Source organism: Toxorhynchites rutilus, chromosome 3, assembly GCF_029784135.1.
Source record: "Toxorhynchites rutilus septentrionalis strain SRP chromosome 3, ASM2978413v1, whole genome shotgun sequence".
In the NCBI taxonomy this organism is placed as follows: Eukaryota; Metazoa; Arthropoda; class Insecta; order Diptera; family Culicidae; genus Toxorhynchites; species Toxorhynchites rutilus.
In genome coordinates, this window is record NC_073746.1 from 204,052,823 (window position 1) to 204,066,273 (window position 13,451).

General features: G+C 39.2%; 1 protein-coding gene across 13 annotated transcripts in view; it reads left to right on the forward strand.

Moving 5' to 3' along the window:
* LOC129780194 (cytospin-A) overlaps positions 1 to 11,924 on the forward strand; it is a 139,818-nt gene extending 127,894 nt beyond the window's left edge. For 8 of the 13 annotated variants that reach the window (XM_055788207.1, XM_055788201.1, XM_055788202.1 and 5 more), the window contains 4 exons: positions 2,655 to 2,763; positions 3,590 to 3,841; positions 11,315 to 11,589; positions 11,653 to 11,924. In XM_055788207.1, coding sequence (XP_055644182.1) covers positions 2,655 to 2,763; positions 3,590 to 3,841; positions 11,315 to 11,589; positions 11,653 to 11,742 — 726 coding nt within the window. In that variant the 3' untranslated portion in view covers positions 11,743 to 11,924. Of the gene's footprint in view, positions 1 to 2,654; positions 2,764 to 3,283; positions 3,448 to 3,589; positions 3,842 to 10,061; positions 10,294 to 11,314; positions 11,590 to 11,652 lie in introns of those variants that run through there. The other 5 variants (XR_008743861.1, XR_008743862.1, XM_055788204.1 and 2 more) reach the window with 3 other exon arrangements.
* The last annotated feature ends 1,527 nt before the right edge of the window (positions 11,925 to 13,451 follow it).

Consider the following 13,451-nt stretch of genomic DNA (forward strand, 5'->3'; position numbering starts at 1 on the left):
ATGGCCCATGGTTTAATAAATTGAGTGTTTGAAATTCTCAATCTTGCAAGTAATGGCCAAAAACCTTGGCCATAAGTCGTATGCGCGACGCAGAAGTCAATTCAAGAACGCTGCGGACAAATCGCGGCGATTGGAGAAAGTTAAATAACACCTGGGTCGGTTGAAGCTAGGATTGGGCGATCTTGAATCGATCTTTGGAAGATCGATCTTTTCATCTCCGATTTCCGATTTCATGGATCGATTCTTTGTTCCCCAAAAAATTGTGAAAATCGATCTTTTCTTTTCAATTTTTTTTGATCGTAGGAAAATTTGTTTTTCAGTGGACATTGAGTTTAATATCACTAAAAATAACCCTATAATAGATTCTATAAAAATTTTATCTCTTTCAAGATTGTTTTAGAACATGTATAGGATCATATCATTGGATAATCTTCGTTAAATTCAATGTTCAATATCGTAAAACTAGTAAATTGTGTACATTTTGCATGATTCACAGCCTCAGATTATTGTAGAACGAATAGTAAAGTAGCTCTTATACATGAAGACCTGCAAAAACTTAGACAGGGCCTATTCTCGTCCATTGATAATTTGAATGTGTACGACCGAAATGCTGATGAATTCTACAACCAAGTTGATCTCCTACGTAAGCAATTAAATTCCATATCATTAACAAACGGATCCGCGAAACAAAGTAAAATGAATGTGGACAACAATAATGTTCAAAGTACGAAATCTGTAGAAAACAAATGCTCATCATCTGTAACGAAAGGTCATGATAGGAATGACAACATAAATCTATCGGCTTCGGATCGCTCAAAAATGTCAGTGAGGTTCGCATTGAATGAAGAGAATGTGGAACATTTTGTCGGTCGGTTGAAGCTAGGATTGGGCGATCTTGAATCGATCTTTGGAAGATCGATCTTTTCATCTCCGATTTCCGATTTCATGGATCGATTCTTTGTTCCCCAAAAAATTGTGAAAATCGATCTTTTCTTTTCAATCTTTTTGATCGTAGGAAAATTTGTTTTTCAGTGGACATTGAGTTTAATATCACTAAAAATAACCCTATAATAAATTCTATAAAAATTTTATCTCTTTCAAGATTGTGAAATTATAGAAACAATATATTAATTTAACAATGTATTTTAATGTGATGTTTTTATATAAAAATAATATTTCATAATTCGCGTCTTCATGTGAAATCTTTGGGAACAGTCTCCAAGAGTAAATCCTATGAAGTATAACTAATACGTAATTTTATTTTTTTTATCCGTTGGATATGATACATTTTTGCCATCGATGCAATTAATGTCAGCAATGTGTATCCGAAAAGATCAGCACTTTTCACTTTAGATGAACAAATATTTTGTCGCTTGAGGCACTTATGCGATTATTCAAATAACATGAGACATTTATGCAAACAGTAGATCTGATACTTATGAACAATATTTTCCATCACACCAAAGTGTTATAATGGCTAAATTCTGCTGCTATGATTTTTGTCCCACATTCCTATGCATTCTACGCACTGTGCGTTGTCTTGTGTGGGTGACTGCTTTGTTTGATACCGTGTACCGTTACATGTTACTCCTAGGAGCACCGTCTTGATCCGTGAACAGGTTCACTAAACGACAAGCTTCGTTCAGGAAAAGCATAAACTGATACTTGGTTGAGTAAAATATAAGATAAGCATGGTTTCTTGCTGTGGTGGCTGAGAGCAGACAAACGACCAGAACGGTAAAAAAGGTATGGTGGTTGAGAGCAGACAAACGACCACAAAGAGTTAAATGACCAGATATACAGGGACTCGCCTCTAAGTCGACGTCTAGCTAATTGGACAGCTCTGTAATGTGACACGAATAATTGGACATTTTCGCCTTTAATTGGACATTTCTGTAAACATCCTTTGTGCAAGTTTCTACTATACGATATGTTTTTAGAAGTGTTCCCAACCTAACGTAACCTAACCAACCTTTTCTAAGTTGTTATGAGTTATTTAGTTATTTGTTAGATTTTCAATGATTTTCCTATTTTAACTTGTTTTTTATATTGTGTTGTATTTGTTGATATGTCCAAATACATATCACAATCCCCTCTAAAGTGACCCTGAGTGGTGGCTCGGTATGTCCAATTAGACGCGAATCACTGTAATTAAATAATGTTAATTAAATGTAAAAATTTTCATTCAAATTTTAACATATTGAAACTGGCTTCGTGCCTTCTAATATATGATGATGATACCCGCTCAACCAAGCTCCTATGACGTTTAACCGAGAGACTTGATAACCTAATACTTTGGTCGTCTTTAAACTTTATATGCTGTTCAGGACGATTTTCAAAATAAGCTTAGTAGTGAAATTGTTATGTTCAACTAACGACAGCGTCATGCCACTGTCGGCTTGGGTTTAGTCTCAGCTGACCCTGCTGCCATTGATCGTTTCTAAATAACTTCAATTGTGGAAGTCACAACCATATCAGTACGTTTTCACGAGCAATTTTGTGCGAAGGGAGTCAACTTAAATTTCTTGCGGCACGTTCAGGAGGGGTCCACTAGCAGCGTCGCGGGATTTAATTACCCTAAATTCATAGAAGTTTAATTGAAGTGTTTCGTGTTACCTTCTTTAGTTATTGATTCGTATTTTTCCCCTTTCCAGTTATACAGCCCATTAATATCCTCTGTGACGGCCAAAAGTCCTTTACGAGAACAGCAACAACCCACAGCTGGTAACAATATTAGTAGCAATCAAAAAACTAATGCAACAGGTGAGCACACGTCTATATTAGTTAAAGAATACAGTAGTAAATATACTTAGTTGCATGAATTATAATTAACTCGTATAATGCACTAATCATCACCACTAGCTTTAATAATACATAAGAGAATACTTTATCTACATGTTTTTTTTAATTAATTCGAGAATGAGTGGCGTTTCTAACCAGTCGTCCAAAACCCAATGTCTCAACACAGTTCCCCACTGTAAATTAAATAAATTAACTTAGCTAATAACGGCACCAATCGTCGTAAATGTATTACAGTGGCTCAACATAATACAATTGAATGATAAAGTAGGCTCTAGTTTGTTTATAACTGCTCTTACAGTAGAAATATGCTACAATCCCATTTTATATTGCAGTTAGAGTCTTTTGTTTATTCGCGTATATTTGGATGTGTTTTGAATTGTATTACATATGTTCACCTGTATAGAGTTTTCGTAATCATAATGAGCAACTTTAACATATTCTAATATATTGCTTCTACGAAATGGAATTTTTAACCCACAAGAAATAACAAACCGTCAACATGAACATTATATGTTACTACTCATACAAACTCTAATACTAATTATTGCCAAAATAATGCATTGCGCATATTTTGAGGGCCAACAATAATCCTCCGAATGACACATAAAAAATAAATTAAACGAAACCTTGTTAATGTAAATGCATGTGAGTAATTTTGTTTTATTTTTTAAAATCAACATGTGTGCGTGTGTTTGTTTATACTTGTGTATTATATTCAATTGCATTATTTTATGTTACCATCATGTTTTGATTATCGTTGATTTTTTTCTTTTTATTTCATTTATAGATACAGTATTGCTGTTAAAATCCCAAAACCTCATCGCAAACAGCAGCAGTAATCTTGACAGTAGCAATAACAATAACAATAGTAATCTTATTAATAATAACTTTAGTAACAACAAACCCTCCACTTTGATATGTAATAATTACAATCATACGGGAAAATTATTTAAACAACAAACGGACGATCATGTAACTGCTTCGATATTGTCACACAAAACGATGGACTACGTTCGGCGAAATAGCTATGGCGATATAAGTATGTTTTCGTTCACTTTTTTATTATTTTAAATCATTTTATTTTATTTTTCTCGATAAGCTTCTCACAATTTAGCTCAGCTGACAAAAGATTCATTGATTGAATGCAAATTGATTTATTTATGTTTTCTTAACGGGAGTGTTTTTTTTTTGTTCGAACAAATTATTATTGTGGAACCAGTTATTCTGTTGTTAATTATTCACATATCTGATTAATGTCGTGGAGCTAGAATTGGTACATTAGGGTAGATAGGGTCAATGAAGCTATAGTGCTCATCTGCCTTTTTCCCCGCATTGCTAGGATGCTGGAATTTTTGGTTTGCACCTGTTGAATGACAATAATAATTTTTAGTTCACTTGCTTCTCCTGTGGCAAAAAAGATAGTTACTAGAATTACTGATGTCTCTTCGACGCTGAATTGCTCTCCTGGTGAAATGTTGTAATTTTTTCTGTGCGTCATCCAGTAAATTGTAGAATTTCCCGACTGCAACGCGATTGAATCCTTGCGCCCTGACGGCGGAGATTGCTTCTGGTGTCCGAAGTGAGAGTTTTGGGTGACGCTTTAGAAAACCAGCGAGCCAATCTATTCCGGCTAATTGCTTTTGGCTATTGAAAGGGCGAGGAATACCATTTCTTTCGACCAAATTATACACCAGCTTCCGGATTTCTTTCGTCTTAAAACCGTAAACCGTCCTTCCATACAGAGAGTATAATCTACAAAATCGTTCTCTTGCTCCGTCGTAAAAACATTACTAAATGATCCGAGAAGCTGGAGCTGCAAAATATCTGCACAACGTAAATAACGTTTAACTGTTTCTCGCGGGGCACAATGCACTGAGGCTACATGTCGCACTGACGTACAATTATTCACTGCCTCGATGATCGCTTTCAAGCTGGTCTGTGGCCACTTTTTACGATCGGATGTTCTGGTATAATTCCGCACCATGATTCCACATCTATTTTCAACTATGTTAACAAATTTTGACAGCTGTATTTACAGGTCATTCCGCCCCGTACATTTAGGCTCAACAAAAATGAACTGATCTTTTACATGAAACGAATTGATATAAAAGCAGAGCCATAAATTTCTGTATGAAACGTACAGAGCTTATTTTGTGTAAATTTTTTTTCAATAACTTTATAAAACAATTGAATTTGAATACGGTTATCACGGAGATACTTAATAAGAGTATTTCTAACACAATTGTTTTATTGTGTTAAGTGTTATTGGTTCAATAACAAGCCCAAACGAAGGGTGATCCATTTCGCCCCGCCTGGTCATATTGCCCTATCTACCCTAGATTGTAAGACTAGATAGTGATAGGCACTTGTGCTCGTTATATGATTATTATTGTCTCGTATTATAAAAACTATTTGAAATAGGTTTAAATTATCAGTTAATTTCACATCATGACTCGACTAAAGAATACAGATCTGCCTCTTCATTCAACTGACTTCAATCCAAACTTCCATTTCCCCCTGACACTAATTCATACCCGCGTACACAACCTTATTTTTACGTCCATATAAAGAGGAAGGAAAACATAATTTCTGATGCGAAAAAGAAGTTACCCCATCAAAGGACGGTTTATTGTCAACCCATCGTGAACTCAACCCAACGAACTTAGACATTTATCAAGTATGCTATAAAGGTCCTTGCGTTAGTATAAGTTAGTATTAGGCGTGCAAAATAGCGCACACATTGCACGTTATTTTATACGTGTAAGTAATTTTCGTGTACGATACAAAAGAATCTAGAAGTCACTTCAAAATGTAATGAGGACGATTTGACTGGGAAAAATGAAATGATATAGTCGAGTCGGTAGAGGGAGAAGCGACTAAACGCCCGACTGACTGTTCAGTCGGAGAAACTGCGTGAAGAAGCCAAAAGTCATTACTAACTGACTATGGATATAGTCAATCAATTAGTCAGCTGACTATCCTCAGTTGACTATGACTACGCAGTGCTCTGATCATACCGTTACATTTATGTTGGTCTTTGAAATGAATTAAGTGTTTTCAGTTGTAATAGATATAAATGTGTGATACATTTCTGTCGGGACTAGAAATGCTTCCTTTACAATGCAGGCTTTTAATAGCATGCGATATACTCACTGCACTTTCAGTGCAGCTCTTTTACATTGCGCGATAATCTGTCATAATCCATCTGTCAAACCAGCATCCCTCTAATCATACTGCCATTCTATGTTATGGACAAGATCGTATTAGATTGGTGGAACAAAATCGTATCGCTAGAAGTGTGAATGCAAGTATAAAATTCCAGATAATTAATAATCGAAAAACTAACAAATTCAATCGAATATTAACTAAAATGTGTAAAAGTAATTATGATTATGCAGCAATACGGTTTCAATAGGTGATCAACTCAGCTCTCACTTGATGATGTAGTAATCCACAACGAACGGATTACCTTCCAACGCGAATATTCGACGCTCGACATTGGAGGCTCGTAGTTCGTCCATCAACTACACGATGCGTTTAACCATCGAGCGTCTAATATTCGGGGTTGTTCGTAGCATCGTGTGGCGCCGGCTTAAGCTTGTTGACAAAGTCAGTCTGTTTCTTCTACGATTTGCTTCCGTACAAATCTTCTTCTTCTTCTTCAATGGCACTAACGTTCCTAGAGGAACTTCGCCGTCTCAACGTAGTATTACTTGCGTCATTTTTATTAGTACTTAGTTGAGATTTCTATGCCAAATAACACGCCTTGAATGCATTCTGAGTGGCAAGCTCTAGAATACGCGTGATCACAGTGCAAGTCGGAGGAAATTTCTTTGACGAAAAATTCCCCCGACCAGAACGGGAATCGAACCCGAACATGTTAGTTATGACGCTAACCACTCGGCCAAGGGAGCACTTCCGTACAAATGCTGACAGGATTAAAATTCCGGTGGCTAGTGAGTGGTACGATGTATTGCAACCAGTGACTCATGCGATCTATGAACTGGATTGTGACATTAGATCCAACCGAAAGGTTGTTTTCTAGAATTGGAGCTAAAACCAAGAATTTGTTTCGACTAAATTACAGGCACGGTTGACGTTTATGGGGTGTCTGTGAGATTAGTTCTGGGCAGATATCAGTTCTTAAATTTTTAATAATGGGTTTTCAATTTATTTATTTGTTTGAATGATTATGACGATACAAAATGACGATACAAAATCAAAAATGCTTTTTTTTACCTTTGATTGTTCTGTAAGCTTCATGCTGAGGAACAAAACAAATGCTTTTGGTGTGAGAATAGAAATATGCAATTTCTATTCCGTGTTTAAAGAAAGGACGACCTTCATATAGAATAAATAGATAAATTAGAAAAAAGAATTTTGATTTTTCAATCATCTGTTCTTTTACTTACGTATTGTCGCAGTGCTCCGCACTGGAAGCATGGTGCCTTCGTTAGAAGCTTCCATCCTGGGCGATCCGCAGCTTTCGCTTTGACCCGTCCCAGGTCAAATTTGGGTTTGACTCCTCTTATCTCGTTGTGGGGCTCCGTCGCCAGGAACCTCTGGGTCTAATGCTTGTTTGCAGATTTCACTACTACTTTTCCGTAATGTGTGACCGACCCACGACCGCTCGCGCTTCTGAACTTATGTTAATATCAGCAACTGCTGGCAACGACGATGTATCAATCAAGATCCAGTTGTATACCAGTCAACGGTTCAGGAAGACCTGAAGCTTCCGCGCGTAAAGCTGTACAGTTTTTATGTTGGATTTAAAAACCCGGATTTTGGTATGGTAACTGATGTGTTTTGACCTCCTTGTCTCCCTCAGCTCGCAAAGGCAGCTGCCAATATATTGGAAATTCTAAATTCTCGATCCTCTCCACTGCTTGCCCAGCTACTGTAAATCTGGAAGGTGTGACCGTGTTGACATCCATATCTTTCATCTTGCTGACATTGATTCTCAGGCCAGACGCGAAAGAGCATACGGTCGTCAAGCTGACTCTGCATATCAGAGCGCCGCGATGATACTGATCCAGTGTCGTCGGCAAATGCAAAGTCGTTGAGATGCTCCATCCTAATAGGCTCCCAAAGAATTCGGTTCGGTTTACGGTCGATAGTGTCCACCATGATCCCGTCGATGACGATGAGAAACAGAAGTGGCGAAAATAAACAGTTTTGCCTTTGTGGAGTTTTCTATGCCAACTGATACTCCTCGAATGCATTTTGAGTGACAAGCTCTAGAATACGCGTGAGCACAGTGCAAGTCGGAGGAAATTTCTTTGGCGAAAAATTCCCCCGATCAGATCGCGAATCGAACCCGAACCCCCAGCATGTTAGATGTGACGCTAACCACTCGTCCACGGGAGCACTCAAATCATTGATCTGCTCGATAATGATGCAGCGTGGCAATGTGGTCGTATCAGGCCCTACCAGCTCTAGAGCCCGCCCGCTGTCGCCGGAGTGTCGCTTCTATCTTCTCCTTGACCCGATTGAGGATTATCTTGCACAAGACTTCAAGAACTACGCACAGCAGCATGATCCCTCGCCAGTTGTCGCACTCCGCTTTCTTTGGGACCTTGATAAGGATGCTCTGTATCCAGTCGACCGGAAATGTTGCGGTTTCCCAGATATTTACGAATAAATTAGTGAGGGGTCATCTTTGAGCATCTCGACGGATATGCGATCGACCTGGTTAGTGGACCCATTCGTACTTTTGATTTTTGAAGCAGCTTCTATCTCTCGCAATGACGGCGCTTCTGTGTTTAAACGGGAAATGCGTCTCACTGGGGTGGTTCACGGTTCACACTGGAATGTTGGAGATTGGTGGTTCGCGTGCATTTGGAGCAGCTGCTCGAAGTGTTAGAATCAGCGTTTCAGCTTCTCAATGAAGTCGGTTATAAACTGATCAGTCGCGTCTTTCACTGGCATCTTGGTATTCATCCTTGCTCCTTTCATGCGTCGTGATACATCGTAGAGGGGGCGAAGGTTACCGGTTGTAGCGGCTCTTTTCCCTTCGTTAACAAGAGAGTCAGCCCACGCTCGCTTGTCCCGTGGAGCGTCCCTCCGATCATTTTTCATCTTTCAGGTGCCCTTCGAGATCATTTCTTTCCTCTGGATGGGTAGTTCTCCCAGGTTATTCTCGCTGATAGCGATGAAGACTTTCTTGAGGTTAGAATCTTCCAATCGGTGTGTGTTGATCGACAGCCGAGCTTTCCCTCCCTTCGTTGAACCCGCGCTATGCGTAGACGGATTTCTCCGATGAAAACATGGTGTTCGGAAGCGATGTCGGCACTACGTTTATTCCGCACGCCAAGCAGACTACTCCGTCTTAACATTCAATTGATGCAGATGTTGTCTATTTGGTTCTCAGTGTACCGCCACTTGAGACCCACGGACTTTGTGTGCGCCTTACTAGCCAGTTGAGCCTGCTTACCTTGTTGCGCCAGTGGTCCATTTCCAATTCGTGTCCTTTTTTCATGCTAAAGTCGTTGCAATTGGATCATTCCGTATTCTTCTAACTTGGGACTCCTGGACTTCTATGTATGGTCGTACATGCTGGCCAAATAGAGCGACCATAAAGTGAGCACTATGGACGGGTTTAAGAAGCTCATTTCCATGATCTGGGACAAGATGCCGATGGACCAGGTGCATGTCACGTGCGATTCTTTATGGAAACGTCTTAAGCTCGTCATACAGCACGAAGAGGGGGTGCTAATATGTCGTAAAGATACTCAATAAACATTGACGCAGAAAAGAATGTCTTATATTTTAATTTTTTAAAATAAATTTTTAAAGTGCATTCGAACTTATTGAACACCCTATAGTTCATTTAGCGCACCCCAGCTTGCACCGCGGGAAGGGGAAATACCTTACAGGCCCGAGATTCCGATGGTGTTGCTAATTAATCGTCGACTCCGTCTTCTCGGGTTTTGCATTTCCATTTGATGTACACCCAGGTTTTTTTTTACGCGGTTTTTTTACGAGGTTTTTTTACGCGGATTTTCCAATTAACGCGGTTTTTTTTACGCGGATTTTCCAATTAACGCGGTTTTTTTACGCGGATTTTCCAATTAACGCAGTTTTTTTACGCGGTACATGCGTAAAAAAAGAACAGTGCAATATCACATCTCCCCCTCAGCTCATATTTTTCGCTTATGTTCCCTCATAGTATATTACGGTAATTAGTGCTTGTAACGGAGCTTAGAGCTTATAAAGGAAATTAGTGCAGCACCTTATCATGATTCTTACGTGGATTTTAGGTGTTAGGGTAGCTCACCGGGCTGTACAACGGGGCAGCGATTCGTGAATGGATTTTTCTGTCTACTTAGCTCTGGACGGTCCAATAGTGGTACTGCACGTGCATCGGCAGAAGAGTGTACAAATCACAAGGGAATCTTCTAGCAACAGCAGATGTCCTCATTCGTGGGGAAAACCGGACAATAGCTATCAGTAACCAACGAAATCGCAGGAAAAAACTACGGGTTTTCGGAGGCGAGTAACACTCAATTTTTCACTTCCGTTCTACGTAAGGATAGTCCCATTTGATATCTATCATTAGGTGACATGGTTTTTTTTACGCGGATTTTCCAATTAACGTGGTTTTTTTACGCGGATTTTCCAATTAACGCGGTTTTTTTACGCAGGTTTTCCAATTAACGCGTTTTTTTTACGAGATACGTATCCTCCGCGTAAAAAACCCTGGGTGTATATTTGAATACAGCTATCACTGTTCCCTGCCTAGATCATTTTGATGAAGATCATACCGGCGATAGCAAATACTGCTTTCGTCGAGCCGAAGAGTTCTATGGTATTCAGGATCTTTTGCATTTTCAAGAATTTGTCGGACAGTATGCGTTCGTAAAATTCAAGATAAGTCTTGAACATGAAAAAATTTATACAGTGAACTAAATATCTTCGGAATGTAGCTTTTGAGTATCAAAAAACCGTAACAAGCCTTCAAACTTTGGGTACGCACCATGGTTATGATCTCTACTGTGGACTTTAATCACTCGCAGTGCAATGAAACTCACGGTTTCGCGTGACAGACACTCGAGTGCAAATTACTTAGGGGTGCGTATATTTTTTCTTTTTGCAACAGTCGGCTGGCGACTTGTGGGAGGTCTTTTCACCACAAGCTGTCAACAGTTTTAACCCCATTCTCTAAGGACTGTGCAGAGCAGATTCAAAGATCGGATGCTGAGGATGGATCAACATCTCCCGGTGCCCCTAGTTTGTATCCACTCCATCTATGTTGCTTGTATTCAGTTGAGAAATGGAGAACTCTTTTCACAGATAAACTTTCTTCACTGAGCTGATTTTTTGGCTCCTCTACAAGAATTTATCCATATGAATAGCTCACACATTACGTGTTGTTAGGCCCTAAGAGGATCATCTGTTACAGTTTCCATACATACATATACGAAGCAGTAAAGAAAAAAGAACAAATTATCCAGAATGTGTAGTTAGAATACATTACTTTCTATCTATTAAATATATTTTTCTTTCGCCGCAGGTGATCGTAAAGATCCATTGAATGCGCTTGTTAAGAATGGCGGATCGAAGCGCAACGCGCTCCTGAAATGGTGTCAAAATAAAACAGTCGGCTATCGGAATATAGACATAACCAACTTCAGCTCCTCGTGGAACGATGGTCTAGCATTGTGTGCGATTATACATTCCTACATACCGGATCGTATTCCTTACGACAAGCTTAGTCCCAATGACAAGCGACGTAACTTCACTTTGGCCTTTGCAGCAGCGGAAAGCGTGGGAATATCAACATCTCTGGTAGGTACTTTGTAACGTTGCTTTCTTGTGTATTAATCTACAGATGTTCCATTTTCATTTCAGAGTATTGATGAAATGTGCCAGTTGGAACGACCTGATTGGCAGCTAGTGATGAGTTATGTTACGGCTATTTATAAGCATTTTGAAACATGAATTTAGACTTCGAGCATTCGTGAGCTATAATGCACTAACGATATTACTTTCGACATTCTTCTTTCGTTTGAGTTTTCTTTTTAACCAAGTTATTATACCGTTATTTATTGCATCATGAAATCAAAGCTACTACAACATTGTTGAATACCTGAACCTAATAATGAGAAAAAATAATTTAACAATTTGGCCACATTTTCAATAATTTTCCGAACACAGCCATTGGGGGGAATCGATGTGACAATAATGAACAACATGCTTCAGTGTGCTAATGTTGCAAAAAGTAGGTGATTGTTGCGATACGAATCTCTTGTGCGATCTATTCAATTAAACTCACGTGATCTTCAAGACTTTATTTAGTGACCGGTTTAGGTCAAATATGCACCGTTTTGTATTTAGTTTAATTTGCCCTTCCATCATGATTAGACTGACCCTGAACAACGCATGTAGATTAAGAAGACGCACCACGCTAGATATGGGGTACATACTAGGGGGGCGTTGCTGATTAATGGTCAGCTGCATCCCAATAGGAAGTATCCCGTGTCGGGCACACGTACAGAGCATTGGAGACAGCAACATCACAATTTTTCAAATGGTGCTCCGCGGGAAATAAGTGCTCCGCGAAGTTATAGCAAATGCTCCCACTTGAAAACTCCTTGAAAAAAATAATCTTTAATTTAATTTCACTTGGCGTATAGTGATTCATCCTGTTCACTCCGGGTCAGATGCTGTGTAACTGCGATGTATAACTGAACTAGAATTGTTTCCAGTTGGGTAATGTCGATGCAAATATGATTTGTTTTATTGATTGAAAAATGCAGGTGCTCCGTCAAATGGTTTTGCTATAAAAACTGCTCTGCCATAAAAAAATGTGAAAACCCTTGCTTTAAGATATCAATAAATAAAAACACGTGCAATTTATTCATTCAACATATTTCTTGGGCGGTGAAAATACTCCGGAGATGATGGCTTCTGTCTTTTCACGAGCACGGCAGGTTTTTTTGGCAGTGAGTTTGAAAGAGGCACTGGAATTTTCATTGAAGATGCCGAAGCCAGTGGACCCGTTTATGAATGAACCATCAGTAAAGAACATTTTATCAGATTTAACTTTCCCATATTTTTCCGAAAATATCGACGGAATTACATTGGATCGTAGATAATCTTGGATTCCATGGATTTTTTGTCTCATGGACAGATAAAAAATGACAGAGGAATTGCAAAAATAAGGGAAGCAAACTTGGTTGGAGATGCCTGGTGAAGGGTGCACGTCGTGGGTAAGATACTCATGGTATAAAGACATAAAACTTGACTGAGGAGTCAGTTGGAGTAGATTTTCGAAGTTATCAATCACCAACGGATTCATGATCTTGCAACGGATGAGAAATCTGTAGGATAATTCTGTGAACCGAAGAGTAAGCGGGGGTACTCCTGCCAAGACTTCGAGACTCATCGTATGTGTATGTGTATGGTATGGTATTGTATTATAGAGACTTTAAACTTTTGCAGTTAATTCGTCTCTAGCCTTAAGAAAGGCCCTTCTGAAACTCTACTCTACTCCAGTGCTACCACCAGGCTAGCCTTGAGAAAGGCACTCGATCCCTCGCCGTCCAGCTCGCCCAGCAACGATGTTGTCCAGTCGGTGTCCACGCAAGATGATGGGCTGAAAAAAAGTCATCCTATGTGTCGAATGCACACACTCCATGGCTATACGC